We start from the raw sequence: 20,101 nt of genomic DNA, 5'->3' as shown, positions 1-20,101 counted from the left end.
TTTTTATTATTAGTAGGTAGAGTTGGAAAAAAGATATAAATCTACCTTAAATGTAAAATATTTCTATAATTTCTTTAACAGAAGTATCTCAGGCTAGGGGTTACTTTAATACCATGATTAACAAGAGTAGCTTGGAGGAGGAACTCTACTTTTCCCTAGCAGCTTTTCAACAGTATCCCAACACTTGAATACAAGAAAAGTGAAAAATATACTCTAAGCAACTCCATTAAAACATCAGTTACCAGACCCAAAGTCATTGACAGGACAGGCATGGGTAAAGAACAGAACAGGCTTTATTTAATTAGATCTTATTGTTGCCACTGTACTGGGAAACTCACTGTAATCTCAGTTCAAGTAACATTCAGTAGAGAACAACTTCCAGTATCTTGGGGCAGTAGGTATCAGTGCCACACTGAGTTACAGTATATTCTTGAACAGATTACAGGAGATTTGGATATGCAAAACAGTTTATATTAAAAAAAAAAAAAAGTTTTGGTTCCTAAGATTGTGACTGGGTATTTGCTGCTTTGTACATATCCCACCCCATCCATTTCCTTTACAACCCATCCCCCAGTAGCTAAATGAAAGAGAAAGCTTAAAAACATGTTTCTCTGCTATTTGATTTCTAGTAAGGCAGCTTCCTTTTAAAATAAAGTACTGGGTATTTTTCAGTGTGAACTTTTCACCAAGAGGACAAGCTGCTTCTATCCAAAGATTTGGAACAGCGTCATCACTTTTTGCCACAGAAGTGGCCTTTCTAATCTGAGGGATGCAAAATTACGTTGTGACCTCTGTAATCCCCATTTTCTATTTTTTCTTATCAGTCTTACTAGTTTACAGGAGCAGGCTATCTGTGGTGTGATCAGAAGCAGCTCTACTTCAATAATCATCTTACTCTGAGATGCCTTCTAGATGGAGCTGTCGAAAGGTTTTTCTTTTAAGGCCCAGTTGAGCACTATGAGCAAGCATATGCACAGACCCAAAGTAAGTGACTCTTCTCCTCTAGGATTGTTATTTCTTTGTGCAAATAGTGGCTTCCTAGGAAAAACTGGAGTAGTTCACATTCAGAATGATTTGTACCATGTGCATTTTATAATGTACTTGAGAACAGGTACAGGGCTCTTGAAGAGTACTGCAGAAGGTACAAAATCTCACAATACATGTTTTTGGTTTCTTTCTATATCAATTGTGAGTTAGATTTTGGTTTTTTTTCCTCAAGAGCTGAACAGAAGAGCACGCTCTCTGTTAACCAGAGGGAACAAAAATATTATCCATAGCTTGCTAGACCTTATAATGAAAAAAAAAATAATTATGCAGTGTAGGTGTTTAAGTGCATGCATTAGCTATTAGAATGGAGGAGCATAATTAAAAAAAATAATTCAAAAATATTTTCTCCTTCTTCAACTCTAAACAAGGCATTGTAAATATTGTGCTGAATTTAATAGGTTACTTTATGCTCTATCTTCTGGCTTCTAATAATATTTGGAAAAAAATAAAGCCCAATATGGCTCTAGATAGGAGAGGGTTTTGTTTCACAGAAAACTTATGGCTTGGGCAGATTCTTTCCCCACCCACACACCATCATCCTACATGATCCCCTCTGCTGCTCCTGTCCATCCCTGGATGAAACTGTGGTGTACAGCCACTGCCCACCTGATCCTCTGCCATTCCACATGCTCCAAAGAGGCCTAAGTGGTTTGCAGCTGAACACAGAAAGGGTAATCTTACATGTGCTGTATTATCTGTTCAAAATAGGCTAATTAACACAGTATGTAATTAATGTGTTGGCTAGCATATTGTTTTTTACACGAGGAAAAAAATCCTTCTAGTGTAAGTCTGCTTATCCTTTACTGGAACAGTTTTGATGGGAAGCATAAGCCACTCGTCATTTACAGAGCATCAGGGAGACTTGGAATTTACAAACCCACAACATGGAACATACCCCAGCCAGCAGCTCGTACTCTGCAAATTCATGGTTTGAGATTCAGCCCCCCGTGTTTGCATAGCTTTGCCTCTGGAGAGGGGGAGATTATCAACTGTCCAATACCTTTCTAGAATTACCCACTTGCGATACCCACCAGAAGTGTCTGTGCAGTGTTGCTGATTAATCTACTAACCTTGTCACAATGTGTGTTTAAGGGAACCCAGCTGGTTCTTTTAACATCGTTTTTTAAGAGTTTGAGTTACTGATTTGGGCCCTTTCTTGAGCTGGATGGAGGAAAGCTGCTTTTCTGTTCAGTTGCCCTATTGAATAGTTTAAACACTACTACTGCTGTCTTTCAGCTTCCTCAAAAACATTTATAGGATGTGTAATAAGATATTCTAGAATTATTGTAAGTCAGGATTATCTTTAGTGTGAAGCTCTTACAGCACCTGTATAAAAACATGGGAGGCAGAAATGATCCCAGTTTGGATTTCTAAAGAAGCAGTGCAGAGGGAGTTATATTTTATTACTAGAAATACTACTTTAGTTCTTACATTTCAACTCTTCAACTTCTCCGTGTTCTAGGGAGCACACAGTAATCCTACAGCATGAGGGAAACAGGGTTTGAGGATTTTTTTTTTAATTGGTATGTTCGTAACACAGAACTATGGCAGCATCTTTAAAAATTAAGACATGAATATGAATGATAAAACTAGCCCAGGGTAATTAATCCTTGCAGGAAAACGTTTTCTTGTCTGTGCACAGAATGAAAACAAATGCAGGTGAAATATTCAGAAACCCCAAAATCAAATCAGGACTGTAATGTGTGCAAGCAAAAAGGATGATCAAAGGACTGAGTGTGAACTAAAGCTTAAGACCTAAGAACTCCAAAGTTTTTATTGATGTGACAACATCTCTGTGAAGAAAAATAAAGTTAATGAAATTTACATGATGATAAACTTCGAAGCTTCCACAGATTTTTCATAAACAAAAAACATTCATGAATCAGTGAACCACAGCAATAGTAAGGCCCTACCAGTTTTGCAGACTGATTTAAACTTTGAGTAGGAAGGAAGGAGGGCGCTTAGATTCAAGTCAGAGGGGCTAGGATGAACTGAGCTGTCAAATTCAATGTTCTGCTTACTTTGTAAGCTGAGGGATTTGCGTTTGGGTGGGCGTTTAAATAGATTGTAGTAGCTTTACATTAAGCCAAACCTTCAAAAGTTGGGCAATAAACAAAGACAGGAAATAGAAAATCTAAGTAATGCTTGATTTGTTACAAAATCAAGGGCATACTGAACAAATCTGAGAAGCATTTCTGACCATTTGAATACCTGCAGATAAAACTACCCCAAATTCAAGGCATGATTCTGAGCCTTTTAATGTTACCTGGAAAAATTATCTCCATCAGTTGAGGTTAGGACTTATGTTGTAGACAACAGCTCAGTGGGTCTGCAGTTCCCAGGCTCAAGTTAGATCTGAGGCTAACAGGATCTTCAGTGGTGGAGGTAGCAACAGCTGAAGGAACAGGCTGTGTGGCTTTTCCAGTGGATTTTGAAGTTTTGTTTCTGAAATGCTAAATTCCATCATGGGCTCTTTCATCTCCACCACAGGTGCAAAAACCAGTAATGCTAATTCCAGCAATCCAGATCCTATTTCATATGCAGAAATTAACCCAAAGGCAAGTAATAAAAATGCATACATCATCCCATTCAATTATTCAGCAGTTTTGCAGACATACCGGAAAAAAACTAGCTTTCAATATAAAAATTGTCTATGAAACAGTCTAACTTGAATTTCTCTCCATGGATCATAATTCCACATGTGCTGCTGGATCTGTAGAAGAGGAGATAAAAATTAGCACTGCATTTCCAGCTGCCTCAATTGGCAGATTGGTTTGAAAATTAGTACATAAACCCCAAAGACTTGTTCTTTGCAAGGTTACCAGTGACTGAAGAACAATTCATACCCATTGTGTATAGCAGTGCTTTCATTAAGGGTTAAGATAAGGCCAAGCTCGTAAAATTCCAGGAACAGTGGGGGTCTTTAACAGAACTGGAACAAGCATGCGACATAGCTCTCTGTTCTCAAAGTTTCAGAATCAGGTTAAGTTACACCAGCCTCGCTCAGCAAGGCCTTTCCATCCCATTAAAACATACAGATTATTTCACAGATCTGCCATGCAAGCCTTTGTATGGTGCAAGCTGACAGTGAACGAGCAGGCAACTTAACACCCAGCCAAACAGGTAGGAAGAAAGTTACATAAATAGGGAAATAGATTACCGTGTGTGTGTTGTCCTGGCATCTTAGCTGGTGTTCCCGTTTCTTTCTCTTTCTGGAAAAGACTATGGAGCAGTTTGATTTCTTGATCATAGTCCTGCCATTCGGGAACTATACGCATCGCTGCTTGCAACTTGGGCTCTTTGGTCATGGGGTTATTACACTGCAAACAAAACATACGAACTGTTCAGAGGCTTAATGCGTAAAAAAGGTTTATTTACTGAATAGAGGTATGCTTCCCCCTGGTGGAATTAATCTGTTGCTGGTGAGCAACACATTCCTGCATTTTAGCTAGAGTACAGTGTACAGTCTCCTTCCAAATTCATAATAATGTCACTGCTCCAGGTAAGAGAAATCTGGAAGCTAAAGGAAAAAAACTGAAGTGCTGAAAACATTTAAGTGACAATATGGGATGAGGTGCCTAGATCTGAGATAGGGAAGCGCCTCTAAAACTGGTCACTATATTTTGTGACATAAGAATGAGGGAGCCATTCTGCACTTACCAGATCAATGGTTTTTGCTCTCTTCTTTGAGGAATCATCACACCATGTTTCACACCACAGCCACTCCTGTGGGAGTGATTTAATTGGCACCTGGTGGATCATGTTGTTAGGCAAATCCTGTTGTGAAGAGTAAGAGTTAGTAGCAGTTTCCACAGGGTGCAGGGTGGGAGGAACAGCCCCCTCAACCAGAGAGCATTGAGAAGTTCAACGTTTGTAAAGAGTTTTTTTTCCCAGTGCAAATAAAAAGTGATGAATCAACCTTTCATTCCATTCCAAAGAAAGTCCTTTGGAATAAAACCTGCATACTACAACTGTTAGATCTTATTTTGTTGAAAAATAGTTATTTAGCAAAAAGTATAAAAGCAGTAATATGAATCCAGTATCAAACCTGTACTGGACCAGTTTGGAAGACTATTCTTCATTGATTAAAACCAGTGTTATTTTTCCATCCACCACAGCCCAAGCCTTATTTCCATGTTATTAAGTCCATGCACAATAAAGCACTCAGAGCTGGATAGCTCAAGAAACAAGCACCCGGTTGTGTTATGTATTTGTCTTGGAGTATACTGGAAAATTTGATAGTCTTAAGCCATTGAAGGGGAAAGTGTTGTTTCTGCCCACCAGTTAGACTTGATGCTATCAATACCTGCCTCATTTGAAGGCAGGGCATAACGGGACTGCCACGGGCGTCTGGCTGTGATTGAAGTTTGGCCAGGAAAGGAGAGGTCCCAACCTGTCATCATACCCCCAGTAAAAGAAAACAAACCAAACGCAATAAAAACACACCTGATCAAGGTTGGACAGACTGTTAGGGTCCTGACTAAGACCCTGATACTGTCCTCTGAGGCGATCTCCAGCTGCTATCTTTCTGAACTTCTTCAGATCCACAACATACAGAGCACTACACGGAGATGATGCAATTAGTAATGACATTTGACTGATGGGTAACTTACTGCAGCCCCAGCAGAGCCCAAGATATAATATGCTAAACAATCTCTTGGTGGCAGTGCATCAAATTATCTAAAACAAGGCAGGAAAGCAGTTCTAACAAGGTCATGGCACGTACGAAAAAAAGTTGTCAACAAATCTATCTTAGCTTTGCTGTCATGCAGTCCCTTCTTCCAACATTTGTTATTAAGAAATGAAGATGTCTGGTTAGTTAACACTTCAGTTCTTTTAACACTTCAGTTCTTCATCTGTAAAAGTTGTAGCATACTGAAAGTAACTTCAATGTCCCTAGTGCTTCAAATGGACCATAGGCAATGGAACCTTAAAGAGGCAACAGTAAGCAGAAAGTGGTTCACTGCAGCGTTGTATACCTCAGCTAGTTTTCTGCTAATTCTAAGTAGTAGCAAAAGCTTTCCCCCTCTATTTCAACAAAACGCAATTCTTCAGTACCTGATGTGGTATTTTCTTCCAGCTAAATGACTTGCCCAGTATCCCGATTTCCAGAACCTGTAACCATCCATTTCTCTTCGACTGTCACAGAAGGGAGTATATCCATAAGGAGCACCATCTAGATTGAAATCTCTTAACTCCTTTAGATCTGTGCGCACAATCTGAAGGGAAGGGACATTTTATTTTTATTTGTAGAAGCCTGCCAAAAGTTATTTTGAAATGCTGGTCAGGATTTAATTCAAACTGAGCAAACAGTCAAAGGAAGAATTATCTGTTATACTCTGCAGTCCTTTGCATTATGTATACGTAGTACAAAAACACAGTACAAAAGGTGCTGTCTCCCCTGCCCTTAGAGCTGGAGCAACTAAAATAGAGCTTAAAATAATCTGATAGGGGTTGGTTTGACAGCTGACGTGCCAAATTGCTGCTTAATAAGCAGCAAGAATTCTCACTATACATGAACTCTACTGTGATCCTTTGTATCCTTTCCTTTTGAAAGTTTGGAAACCCTTCAGGGATCAAGGCTTTTTGATGTCTTTTTGACACGGATGTTGTGGCAGTAATACTACACTAAAAATACGACTCTGGTGGGGAAAAAAAAAAAGCATTAATATCTCTTTTATAAACGGAGCAAAAACTGTCTAAAATGAGAACAGCGTAGCTGAAAATTTATCCTAGGTGATACCTCAGCATAAGATGTAATGGTTTTAACTGACATGGGATCATATGGTACATATGCCAAAACGCCGAAGGCATTTTATACTTATGTGTTGATAATCTGTACTTCTCAGTTTCATGTATGTTTTTGAAGGAGTATTTTTGGCAGTTCTCACTGCCCACGTATCCCGTACTTTCAAACAGTTCAGGCAGTAAGCACATACAAAGCCTCAGAGACACCGTTTGCTTTGCAGCAGGCCACGGCTTCACACACAAGGGATTTGCCTCCTCGCTCCTCTGAAAGCCACCCAGATCTGGCCAAGTTAAAAGCAGGGGGGTGGGAAGGCAGGGTGTTTGGTGACTTAGGAAAAAGCCGTATGTGGTAAGTGATCTGCAGACTGGGAAAACAGATGGAACTGGAAAAATGGAAGGGTGAAACAAGAATCTATTTGGCAAACTAGCTGGAATCACAGTGAGTGAACGAGGAACCAGACAAAAGGAAGAGACGGGCCAACAAAACCAATCTTTGTGGGAACAGGCAGAAAGAACAGCACTCACTGAAGCATGCTGTAGTTACAGAATCAACCTGCAGTCATGCCTGCTAAGGGCTCAAACTTGCAACCTTTCCAATAATACAGACATTGTATTCAAGCACATACTATTCTTAGAGAAAAGAAAAAAAGAAAAAGAAAAAAGGAAAAGAGCAGGTAATTCCAACCTCCGTGTTACCTGATCAGCATCCACAAACAGGATTTTATCAACAGCTAATGGGAAGAGCACATCTAGAAAGAGGATCTTGTAACCCCAGATGATACGCTGTTTCTCTGTTTGCTGATGAAGCCAGCGTGGCCATTTATACTGGACAAGCTCATACTGGAAATTATACTTCTTTGCCATGTATGGGATGAACTCCTGCAGAGGGAGGGGGAAAAAATAGCTTATCTCAGTTCTTTGTTCCTCTGCTGGAAAAAAAAAAAGTGCATTACAAGAGAGAGACTTCAGCCCTATAATAAGGCACAGAACGTTAGAAAATTAAATACCGCAAAGAATAACTACAGTTTCATTGTTACTTCAAACAAAGACATAACCCCAAACTGAACAATCAGTACAAATTGTAAAGCCAACTATTATAAGACAACTAAATATTTTGGCATTCTTCCCCACACAGTTACTTATGAGCCATTTTATAGTGATCCACAGATCAGTTTAACAGAATGAATTACTTAAATCATAAAATTTCACAGATGGGAGAATTATTATTTAGGGCTGTACAAAGCAGTGTAAATGGGAATAATAAAATGAGATAAAAGAATTGGGAGAAATTTTTTACTAGAACAACTTGGCCCACTGTCAAATCAGTTGACATTCTCATCTGTGAGGTTTCCTCCGACACTGCGAGGGTACAGGTTTAGCCAAGGGTACAACACAGCCGTTGGGAAGGGAGGGGGGAAGCGTTATTGTTGCACCACCCCAGGAGGTGACTGACAAGAGCAGAGCGGCAGCACAGCCCATGTTGCAGCAATAGGGACACTGCCTATTATCTCCCCTTGAGTTCATGCTGAACAGGCAAGATTCTCTAAGAAATGCTACTTGCTCATATTCAAAGTTGCAAATTTCTGAAAGTTTTGGCATCCGTTTACCTCTGGGTTCTGTTTGGAATCCTGCTGTTTGTTTTATGACGTATCACATCTAACCAGTAAGTATTTCCAGGTGTACTCATCCAGGCCCTGTGACACTCTCTACCCCGCACCGCTCATGTACTCTAGTCAGTCTGAAACATGGTTTTAATGTCTGCTCTTATGAAGCCCTCGCCACACCTAGTCACAGGCATTGCTTCTATGGTAGTTTTCTTCCTATAATCTTTCAACCCTTATGTATTAGATGTACGTTTGTAGCCCTGAATTTCATCTTAAAATCTACACCTTTATCATGTGAGTGACAAAAAAAAAGTTCACCTTCTTTCAGGTATGATTTTCCTAATATGTGCTTTTCCCTTAAATATATACCTTCAGCATGAGTCCACTGTCGACCTGTCTGTTATTTCTCAAAGATTTCTAGGCAGAACCACCAGCTTATACCAACTTGATGCTTTGTTAAAATAAAAGGTATACAGACAGGTAACTAACTGTACATATGTTTACACAATAGTATTATGCACAGGTTGCACATATGCACAGGTTTCTTCTTTTTTTTAAACATTTTTCCCCACCATAGAATAAATTCCTAATTAATTAACAAACCTTGAATGTAGGTGATAAGTAGTTCTTCAGAAACCAAAACTTCAAAGGAGTCTTAGTATGTTTCAGCACAGACAACATCATTATGCTACCAAAAGAAAAAAAATAAAACATTTAACAGGAACAACTGCCACCCACTAGAGATCAGCTGCATAACAGATTACAAATTGCTGGTTTATATTATTAGACTAACTGCAATTATGTGTCAGGTAACTGATCTTCATGCATGAAGAATAAGTGGGTAGCTTCAGCCTATTGCAAATACTTAATTTTATCTACAAAATGACTAAATCCCAAAAAATCTATCTATTTTAACTAGTCAGAGAATATACAACCTGTTGGCTTTCACAGTCCTTTGAGAACAGAAGTTCAGATTCTTTTCCAAAGCAACTATGACTTACTCTATAACTTCTTATAACCAAATACAAATGTATTGTTATTGTAGTGAGAAAATTTAGGACGGCAACATACCATCTATTAAACTACGTCTGTTTTGAACATATGGATGTTACGCAGACAAAAGTTCCTATAATACAGTAGATACAAAATCTAGAGGACTTCTGAGCTGCTGAAAAAGTTTGCATTTTTTTTATTCTGACGAATTCTAACCTTTTTTCCTTGTGGAAAGAGGTGCACATTACCATTTGCAACCCCCGGATTATAAATTCTGAACTAACCGTAGGAATCTTTCGTATAGGTGTCCTGAAGCCACAGAGAATATATTTAGTACATCATCTTTATCCTGCTTCACATCTTCATTCTTTTGTCCTCCTGTGAATCCCCTGAAAGGACAAATGTGTTTATATAAAGGAGAAGATAGTACAGGCCAGCTGTTTAGGAAAGAGTGCCTCAGATTATAAATTGCTACAGGGTTGGTTTAACACAGTACAACTGTGGGGTTTGGTGTTGTCCCCCCCACGCTGGTCAGGGTATCCTCCACGAGGCACAGAGCTGCAGACACAGATATGGAAGACCCAGTAGCTTATATATGAACACCTATGCAACTGAAAGATCGCTGGCTGAGGTGCAGCTCTTGGAAATCAACGTTTTCAGGCTCCCAAGTAGCAGTAGGGGTAATGGAGGGTGAGCAGGTGCAAAGCAGTAGCCCAGTTCTCTAGAACCAGAGGGATCCTATCAAAGATAGCCCTAAATTCAAGCAGTCTTAATAGATAGCTATGGAATATCACAGACCTAACTGTATCATCAAATAGTTTTCCAGTTTCAAGAGACTTGCAGGTTATTACTGAATTAGTTTTACCATTTGAGAGATTCCCAAAATCCAGATTCATTCTCACTGGTACCATCACTTAGTAGATCTTCATTCATCATATCTAGTTTTTTCTGAACCTGTAAAGCATAACATTGCTTTAGTGAGTAGAACCACATATTGGGCAAACAGCTATGGAGTGTTATTTTGACACTGGCTCTGTTTGTATCCATTTGAATTATGTCCAGTGAGCTGATAGGTAACCTAAGCCGTCTGGAGAAACAGCTCGGCAGCAAACGGACATTTTCAGAACAGACTCCAAAGCTGTTTTCAGACACCAAAGGCATGTTAGTCTAGATGGTTAAAATGCTTTGCTAAGAGGTGTTTAGTGACCATCCTTGATGAAGGAGACTGGCAAAGAAAAACCCTCAAAGAAACCAACCACCCCCCCAAAAAAAACCCAACCCAACATCTCCACCACGTTCTGTTTCTAAGAGGTATTATTGGCCACTGAGACTCCAAAGCAGATAGACAAGGCAGCAAATCAGGAGAACATCCCAGAATTACTCCAGCACAAGTAAATCCTGTGAGGAAGTGTGAACCGGATGTGTTATAACTATCACTTACCTACCAGTTGTCCTTAAACTTTTTAGCTATGCCATTATCTGATAGGCAACCCTAAGAGGCAGTAGTTTACTAATTTACCTTTTTTTTTTTAAAAAAAAAGTGTATTCTCACCTACTCTGTATCAGATTGATAGAAAATATATTACGAGATGAGTAAAATTCATCTGTAACAGATAAATACTGGCTCAATGGATACACTGAATGTTTGTTACTAGACATATATAGGACATACAAAACTGACTTTTCTTCTGAAGTCACAACTGAGTCAGTAAAATGTGAGTATAATTGTTTCTCATGGGCATACAAAAGGAACAGCAGTTACATGTCATTCTCTCATGTCAAAAAAACCAAAACCCAAGTCTACAGATAATTCTCTCTATTATTAATACTGTGATGTGAACTTTGTGCAAACTGCCTCAAACGTATGCTTGTAGGAAGGGATCATCAGGCTCTTGGTCAAACAGTCTTTTTAAAGAGCAACCCTAGTTTTTAAACTCACCTTCACTTTAATAATTTTGCTCTTGAAGTTGTTGAGAACAACAATAACTTCGCTGGCTTCAGGGGGAGAGTCTGTGCCATCATGGCTGAAAATACAGTAAAATACTGACCTTTACTACAAAGCAGAAATATATTCTTTATTTCTTCTACATATTTTTCTACATGATATTAAGCCTTAGCACTGTAAACCAAGTTTGAGACATGCGACAAAGTAACAAATACATGTATTTGAACACACACTCCTGGGTTTTTTACATGAATTAATTTATTTCATCTCACATGACTTATACTCAGTACAAAATGTAATTTGCTGTTCAGTTCACTACACTTTGGCAAGGGAACTGTTAGATTCACATATTACAATGCTTACCTAGTTCAAAAGTTTCAGAAGAAAAAGATTAAAGTATTTCTTATACTGTCCTACCTGTAGATTCTGTAGATATCCTCAGATCTGCCCTTTCTGAGTCTTAGAGTCCACGCGCCAGGATTGGCTTTTAACTGGAAGTAACCCTTTAAAGCAAAAAGAATATTTGTCAGCTTCCAGAAAATGCAAATGTAGAAACCCAAGTTTTTAAGTCATGTATTTTGACCCACTGTTTGTACCTGAAAATAGTTGTTTGTAAACCAGCTGATTAACATAACCTTAAGTCCTTAAAACCCAGAGAACAAAAGAAAAAACCCAGAAGTTAATTCAAAATCATTGTTTTTCTCATAAGAGACAGGAGTATGAAAGGTCTAGCATTATTTGTTAGATGAGAGTGTCTTCGGGGTGTTCTGCTGGGAACAGTGCAAGTTTTTTCCTGTAAAAGTGTCCCTTCATGAAGGAGTGAGTGAATTTCAAAACACTGGTTGGTAACTACACAGCAGTGCACAAAAGGTCTGCCTACAAAACAAAATCTAAATGAATTCTGAAGCTTTACAGACTGGTATTTCATCTACAGCAGGAACCAGTAACATAATTTACATGTTACAAGACACCTCTTCTACAGAACTTAAAAAATTACAATATGAAATTCAAATATTGTATACAATATTGTCTGGTTGAAGTTTCAGGTTCCAGATCTGAGTATTTTCTTCTGTGATTTAGATTATTACACCTACAGAATATTTGTAGTGATGCTTCAGTGTCCCATCCAGTTTTGTACATGTTCCTGGTCTCTTCATACCCCTTCACAGTACAGACACTGAGCTGTGGAAGAGGATTCCCCGACACAGCACTGTATACACTGACACACGTCCAAGCCGTTAAGCTTTACTCCAAAAAACCCACAAAAGGCAATTTACTCCAGTTTTTCACTAACATTACATATCAAGAAAACATCCCAGTGGCTAACTTCCCCTGCCATAATTTCAGGCCATCACCTCTCTCACTGCCCAGTGTGGACACTGAAAATAGATGGATCCCTTATGCAGCTGCCTTATAAAGACAGTTGCAGGGAACAATCATATGCTTGGATTTCCATCACCTTTTCTCAAAAATTAAGTAGTTGCTATTCTTTCACACTTCCATTATTTTCTAGAATGTCGACTATGCTTGCTGACTCTCTCCGTTTGTTCCATAGATCTCCTGAAGAAACAGGTCCCAAACCAAGACAACCGTCCACCTGAGGCTTACAGTACCAGAGTGGATGGTCTAAGGAGTACCCTGTCTAGAACAGACAGAACTGTCTGACCTTCCCTGGATAAAGGTTGCTTAAGAATATTGGCATCATTTTAAGATATTCCAGAAGACCCTTCTCAACAAGCTGAAGGGAAAGGAGTACATCTTGAAAAAGGGAAGAGACAAGTAAGTACACTGTGAGGTTTTAGACGTCAGCATTAGGAATGATGTGGTTCCAATGTATCTGCAAGCAACTGTGGAGTCTAAGTAACACCACATATCCATAACCCACACAGTGGAAGATACTCCATGGTTTATGCAAGTGATTGTGCTGGCCAGTTATTTGTTGCTAATTTCAATCGAACGCTTACCAAGTTGGCCATAACAATGGTATCAACAATGACAGGACTGGTTGAAGTTCCCAATGTAAATTGGAGTCCTCGTGGTGGCTGTCCAGTAGTAATATCATAGCAGTGTCCTTCCAGAAGCAGATACTCCAATTCATATTCTGCAGCTACAACATTATCCACCTGTAAGGAGAAGACACTGCTGAATTCAGCACTAGCTCTAAAGTGCAAATATTTAGTGATTCAGTTACCCTCTAAAATAGCTATAGTAATTAGATAACATTTTTACCAGAGTAATTTTATTAAACAAATACCTAGAAAATCTCAAAGAGCTCAGCTCCTTCGAGTGACAAACTTCACACACATATTGTTAATAGTGTCCCTGACCAAAAAAATTTGATTCTGAAGCGGTTAAGATGCTAGGATAAGAAAAGGGAAGGACTGTTGCTCTATTTTACAATTACTGGGGTTTTTTAACATTTACTGGGGAATGTAGTCAAGTAAGTTATCAGTCTGGCATCTCATAAAAAGTATGACGGGCTCCAAAACTTTGAATCTAAATCTGTTTAAAGCTAATCTCATCTAATATTTATCATCCAAAATAAACATTTTGTTTTGTGCTGCATTACTCTTACAGTGTGCTAGGGTACTGTCAGAAATACCAATTCCTTTTTTCTACACTGAACAAAAGTGAAAATAAAAATAAAAAGACAAACCCAAAGAACCTTGGGTACCTACCAGGCTAAGCTAAATGCAGATGTAGCCTGAGGACACTACATAAGCAAAATATTAGTCTAATCTCACAAAGCATCTTCTCTCATCGCACATCCAAAATGACAGTTTAATTGCTACAGCACCAACAGACTGCATATTAGGAGTTGGAAGCGGTGCACCTGCAAAAGTAAGGCTACTACTTATTTGGAGGCTCAGGATGGTACTTTGAATGCCTGAAGCATTTAATCCCCCTCTCTCTCAGGCTTTCAATTAATCTAAGGGGGGCTTGGGAACCAAAGGCTTGAAATGCATAGTAGTATCAGCCATTTGGTGGCTCATTTATGGCTTTACAGTGAGGTTAAGAGATGAAAAGCAAAAAAACCTAAACCCAAACAAACCACACAACAACAAACACCCAATTTCCTAGATTTCTGAATATCTAGTATAGGATTAGCAATATCAGACTCTACCACTATACTGCATTGTATTCCCAAACGGTATCAGAGAGATGCAAAAGTAAGAGGAGACTAATAATATAATGTTCTGTGAGAAAGTAACACACATTTGTAATGAGCACAAGGCTGTGCAGACCGTTGCTTTTCAAGAGGCCTATTTGTAAAGGGTTTGACAATCTCATCACACATGCAGCCGAGGGGGTTCCGTACTGCAGGAGCCACCTGCACAGCTGGGGCTGCAGTGGCCTGTCTCAGCAGACAAGGCCCAGGCCTGGCTGGTTTTGGAGCCTGAACTTCCCCCTCGCCTCTAGAGGTGGTTCCTCCAGGCCAGGGTTGAGGCATATCGCTGGGGAAGCTTGTCCTGCTACTGCTCATGCCAAACCCATTCTGCAGATTAATAGAGGACTTCAGCCTCCAGAGCTGTCAGTCTGACATCTTTTGCATATGCTGAATTATACATATAAAATTACTGGCTTTAATATATATCTGCAGTTCTTCAAGGCCAACTAAATAATGGCTTATTTCAAGGGAAAAGACTATTTGACTGCCTCATTTAACGTTTATTATTTAACATTGCACCCTGAAGTCCAAAATTTTCTACTTCACATCACATATGGATTTTCTAACTTCTAATGTATGTTTTTAGTGCCCATAATAACATGTTAGTGCAATGCATTTTGTAACCACTTACTAGCCCACTATTTCTAGATCTTCTGAAAACTATTAAAGTTAACTGCTAATAGCAAGAGGATAATAATTAGCACTGAATGATCCATCCCACTGAAGATGAAGCAGAATCATCAACTTGCACACACAGCTATTCTTCTTTTGTTTTAAATGTTCTTTTTCTGCTAAACTCTAGCCCCTTGGATTTTTCATTCCTCCTTATTTTATCCCTGTGTATGTGGGGGAGCACTGCCCAGATCAATATTCTTTTTCTGAGGGATTTCCAACCTTGTATCTGACATTTCTGGAGAAAAGCTGTAGTGTGGCATTTAAGGATCCCTCCAAGAGTATGTCATTTGATAAATTTGAACACGTCTCTGAGTGAAATTCAAGGCCTGTTCTAGCAGCAGTCAGCTCCTGAAACTACTGCAACTGAGCAGGTTTCTGCTGCACCCGTTTTACTGTTTTATTGATACTGCATTATCCTTTTGTGGGCCACAGGAGTGTTTGCCAGTAACAAAGGCTGTGAAAATGAACAGGTAGCTAAAATCAGCTTGGTGGCTTCTTGAAGCGAGGGAAAGTAAGTAGAATTTGCTTACTGAAACAGGACTCAGATCTTACTTCAAAATTTCTAAAAAGAGGTTTTAAAAAATAACAATCTTATTTTTAGTTGTGACATTAGTTGTAGGGAGCTCTAATCTGAAAGAATTTTTCAACTAGTAAATTTAAGAAGTTATTTAATGACGAACAAAGAGTTTCTTTGTTTCTAGCTCAGGACACTCTGAAATGTTATATATATACACGCACTCAAAGCATCTGTAGGATCTGCTTGAAGCCTACAGTATTTTCAACCTGTGGTTCAGGCACACATGAGTAATTGAGAACAGCAATCTCACTGTCAGTGATCTTAGGTTTACCTGCATCCCTCCTAGAAAACATTTAGGGGTCTGCAAACGAAGAAGGTGTTAATATCCACAGTTCTATGTTTACTAGCATTTTAAAATTCTACATTTCTTTTCCATTACAAAAATAAGCCCTATGCAGTATAGGACCACATTGATTTCTCTTACCTCCTCTAAGTAAATATTATCAAGGTCATATGGGGTTCTGACAGATTCCACCATCCAGCTCTCAGGAGTATTTAGGTTCAAAGTGAACAGTGGAGACTGGGGCATATCCAAAAACTTGGCAATTGGTCCTGGAGCAAAGTTGTTATCTGCTGTGAAAGAAATCTCTGGCTCCAAAACATAGCGATAAAAGCTGAAATTTCAGAAAGAAAGTGTTAGAACGTATTTCTGCCAAACTTGCCAAATATTTCTTTCTCGTTGAACTTGCCGACAGCATCAGCTTTCCCAGACTCAGATGTCTCCAAGGCATTGTCCAAAGCAAGGTTGTGTTGACCTTAGAAGAGGTCAGAATTTTCACCTTGAAGGACCAAGCAGAATGTGCAAGACTCAACCATTAAAATTAGTAAGTTATTTAATTTTTTATGTATATATATAAAATAAATAAAAAGCACCCAACTTGTAAACCAGCAGAATTACCTCATGCTATCCAAACTCCCAGATTCTCTGTGGGAAATCATGCTATTATATAAATGAGCTCAAAGTAGTTATTGAGAGTTCCTATAGGACATTTGACAGTGTTTCTGTGCTTGCACATTCCAACAGATTTTTCTTTCTCTCTCTTTTTAACCCTGGCACGATACTGCTTACCTTTTCAGTGGCATGTCAGAAAGTTTCGACTGGCAGTTCATAAACACTCTGAGGTTCATATTTATCAACTGGTTCAAAACCTAAAGTAATGAGAAAAAGACATCTCTTAAAATGCTAACTAAGAAAGCTGACCACTGGTTTTATAGACAGGACCTCAAGGAGGCATGTTACCTGCTCATTCTCAATCCTCCCTTCTCATTATTTGTTTTACCACACCCACCTTTTAATTGGTGGCTTTAAGAACAGCTACCCGTTCCCTCACATCACAGGCATTCTTTTTGGGATGCAGAGACCTCCCTCCTCAAGAACAGAGTCACTGCAAACTAACCTGTTAAAATGGTGAAACTAAAAGCTATCTAGATGATATCTAAGCATGATCCTAGTGTGCAGTATAGTGCAATTAGTGCAAAAAACCACACTATTAGAAGGCCATTGGTCACCACCCAGTCAAGGAGGAAGACAAGCATTTTGAAATTACAGAACTGAGACAATTTTTAGAATTGCCTTAAAACACATTACAACATTGCATACATACCAAAAGTAATGGAGCAAGTCTTTGTGCATCTCTGGTCACAGGATCAACAATAGCCACAACATCAAAGTACGTCTCCCCCTCTTTCGGTCTCAGTTTAACTGCACTAAACAGAAGAAAAAACAATTTAAAAGTATCAAACATATAGATAAACATAGGAAAAAAAACTATCCATCTCATTCTGAAGTCAGACTACTTCTTAAATGCTATATGCTTTATAACACTAGATAGAGAAAAAATACACACATACATATACATGGGTAGAGACAGGCAGACAGATAAAATTAATTTATGCAATCTCACTGTGCCCTGAAAATTGCTGGGGACTTTCTTATTGCTATTTGGATATATTTTTTTTTTAAAGTTAAATGCAACATAAAATAATGGGAACATTAAAATACAAGGAAAAGCATATGGCTCAGCAAATGACAGCAATCCTATACCTGTATCGTTCTTCAAAAAAATGATATTCAATCCTTGCCTCTCCTTTTGGCTGAGCAGAGAGAAGAGCATCCACTTTCATTACCAAGTCACTTGCACTGAAAAAAGAAAGGAAAAAAAAAAGGTTTACAGACACTCAGAAAATGCAGGTACTTACTACATTTCTGCCAGTTAGCAGCAAAAGAGAAGACAGACTGAATTCAGATACACAAACTAACGCTTTTACTACCTCTCTACGCAAGCTCTGAAAAATTAAACATATTTAAGGGTTCATCCGCCATTAATTGAAACAGGTTGCAGCCTTATTACTGAGGGTGCCAAAGGGTTTAACTCTATAACAAATACAGAACAGCTGATTTTAGGGGTCAGCCATGCTACAGGCACTGCATTCCTGAACTTCACTAACCTCTCTCAGACCTGTAAGCCATTCAGATCAAACCCTCGTTTCACAGCAGTCTTCCCATTTTACACTGCAACTCTTAAGAACTAGGAAGCAATCCTGTATGTGGAGAAACTTTGAGAGAGAGGGGTCCTATCATTAAAAGAGAATTACTTCTGACAACTTCTTCCTTTTTATTGTTCCCATAAATCTTCAGTCTAATATTTTAAGAATATATTTAAACTTGAAAATGTAAAACCTCTTGAAAGTTCAATGAAAATTGATTTGTACATCATAGCTTTGCCAAGAAGCAATACTGTAACTTAAAGGTCTGTCAGCTTTTTCTGAATTAAGTAAGTCTCACAGATTTATGGTGACAGCTGTTTAAATTGTTCACACCAAAACCACAAGCCTGGAAGCCTGACAAGTTCTACAGTGTTTTCCAATGCAACAGATAATTTTAAAAGCTTTTGAAAAACTTTGGCAGTGTTCAGACCAAAAAACCACTGCTCTGTCCAAAACTAGCCTATGTTCAAACCATACCTATCACCCTTATTTCTCTTTAGATCCCCAACAGAGCAATGGGTGCAAAAGTGTTTGGAATGCTCTTAAACCCTGAGCCAGAGATTTCTTTCAGAGTCACACAAGATTTTGGCAGAGAAGACCTCATGCTTAACTTACTTGACCAGCCTGTAACAGTCAAGCAGCATCACGGAAAAACATGATGCTAAATATGACAGAAACTCTCTTCTTAGCTATGAGCTCCAACACACAAACCCATGCCTATGGACTTCAGTTCTTTTGAACCTGAAGATGACTTTCTTTTGGATTAGCTGACCTCTGTGCTTCTTGCAATAATTATCTAGAACTATGATTTTCATTTGCTTATCTCTACCTCCTTTCCTATGGTTTCTCTTAAAAAAGTTAAAAGCAGCATACATGATTCTGTAGTACTGACAGTGAAATATATTACTAAAATAATTTGTATATTGATAGGCCAAGCAGCACTTAACTGAACTGCAAACAGATTCAGAAACCATACTCCAGTGTCTCATTTTCTTCCCTTCTTTCTGCTTTTAAATCAATACCATAGTAATCCTACATATGAGTTATGAAACCCTGACATATTGGAGGTAAACGGTTTAAAACAGCATGACAGTTAAGATTTAGCTGGGGAAAAAACCCACAGAAAGTCTGAAGGCCTTAATATAAATGAAAAGTTAGGGTTCTCTTCCATTTAGAGGAACAGAAAGGTAATCCGGTGCAGAAAGCATTTTCAAGAATAAATGTAAAAACGTGCAGCAATTTATACCACTTTGTAACACATCCCACAGCAGCAAACAACTCTTCTCTGCATGCAGACATCTTCTGTTAGTAAAGCTGTCACTGACCAGAGTCAACTAAACCTTGAATGAAACCTCATCTTGCTGAGCACAGCAATGAATTTAGCCAGTCCCTGTAGAATGCCTCAGCACCCTCATTCTTTATTTTTTCAGCCCACCTGTATCCCTCCCTACCCCCAATCCAAGAAAGCACTTCCTGAACTCCTCGGACAACACCGCAGGCTGTTGCCAGCCATGCTGCTGTGATTCAGGGACTCTCTCGGTGAGTACCAATACATTCACTGTTTCACGTTCAGTTGAACAGTTCTGCAGTAAATTCCTACAGACTTGGGCACTTTCCCAGTTTCTTGCTGCTTGACAGTGAGGCTCCAGCCAACACCCGTTACGAGGTCACAGACCAGCCATGGCAGGTTGCTACTAGATACGGATAATGAATTAGAGGCAATGAACTCTGAGCACAGTACCATAGTAGGGGTTGCCAGTACCCTCAGAACTGCCTCCTGAATCTGGGGGATACAGTTACAGCTCCATAGATTGTGAACTACAATAAAGTCACTAAAACACTTTAAACCCAATAAA

The 20,101-nt window shown here is 38.9% G+C and overlaps 1 protein-coding gene across 6 annotated transcripts in view; it reads right to left on the bottom strand.

Moving 5' to 3' along the window:
• Positions 1 to 275: 275 nt before the first annotated feature.
• Positions 276 to 20,101, bottom strand: part of UGGT1 (UDP-glucose glycoprotein glucosyltransferase 1) — a 48,325-nt gene continuing 28,499 nt past the window's right edge. For 3 of the 6 annotated variants that reach the window (XM_074833590.1, XM_074833586.1, XM_074833587.1), the window contains 16 exons: positions 17,803 to 17,898; positions 17,363 to 17,465; positions 16,828 to 16,907; positions 16,183 to 16,372; positions 13,302 to 13,460; positions 11,755 to 11,840; positions 11,332 to 11,416; positions 10,258 to 10,346; positions 9,677 to 9,781; positions 9,003 to 9,087; positions 7,492 to 7,674; positions 6,106 to 6,266; positions 5,494 to 5,608; positions 4,708 to 4,824; positions 4,208 to 4,367; positions 276 to 3,760 (listed from right to left, as the gene is read on the bottom strand). In XM_074833590.1, the coding sequence (XP_074689691.1) occupies positions 3,735 to 3,760; positions 4,208 to 4,367; positions 4,708 to 4,824; positions 5,494 to 5,608; positions 6,106 to 6,266; positions 7,492 to 7,674; positions 9,003 to 9,087; positions 9,677 to 9,781; positions 10,258 to 10,346; positions 11,332 to 11,416; positions 11,755 to 11,840; positions 13,302 to 13,460; positions 16,183 to 16,372; positions 16,828 to 16,907; positions 17,363 to 17,465; positions 17,803 to 17,898 (1,840 nt within the window). In that variant the 3' untranslated portion in view covers positions 276 to 3,734. The other 3 variants (XR_012624263.1, XM_074833588.1, XM_074833589.1) reach the window with 3 other exon arrangements.

The sequence above is a fragment of the Strix aluco genome, chromosome 9, assembly GCF_031877795.1.
Source record: "Strix aluco isolate bStrAlu1 chromosome 9, bStrAlu1.hap1, whole genome shotgun sequence".
Lineage (NCBI taxonomy): Eukaryota > Metazoa > Chordata > Aves > Strigiformes > Strigidae > Strix > Strix aluco.
This window is presented reverse-complemented; position numbering and strand designations above follow the sequence as displayed.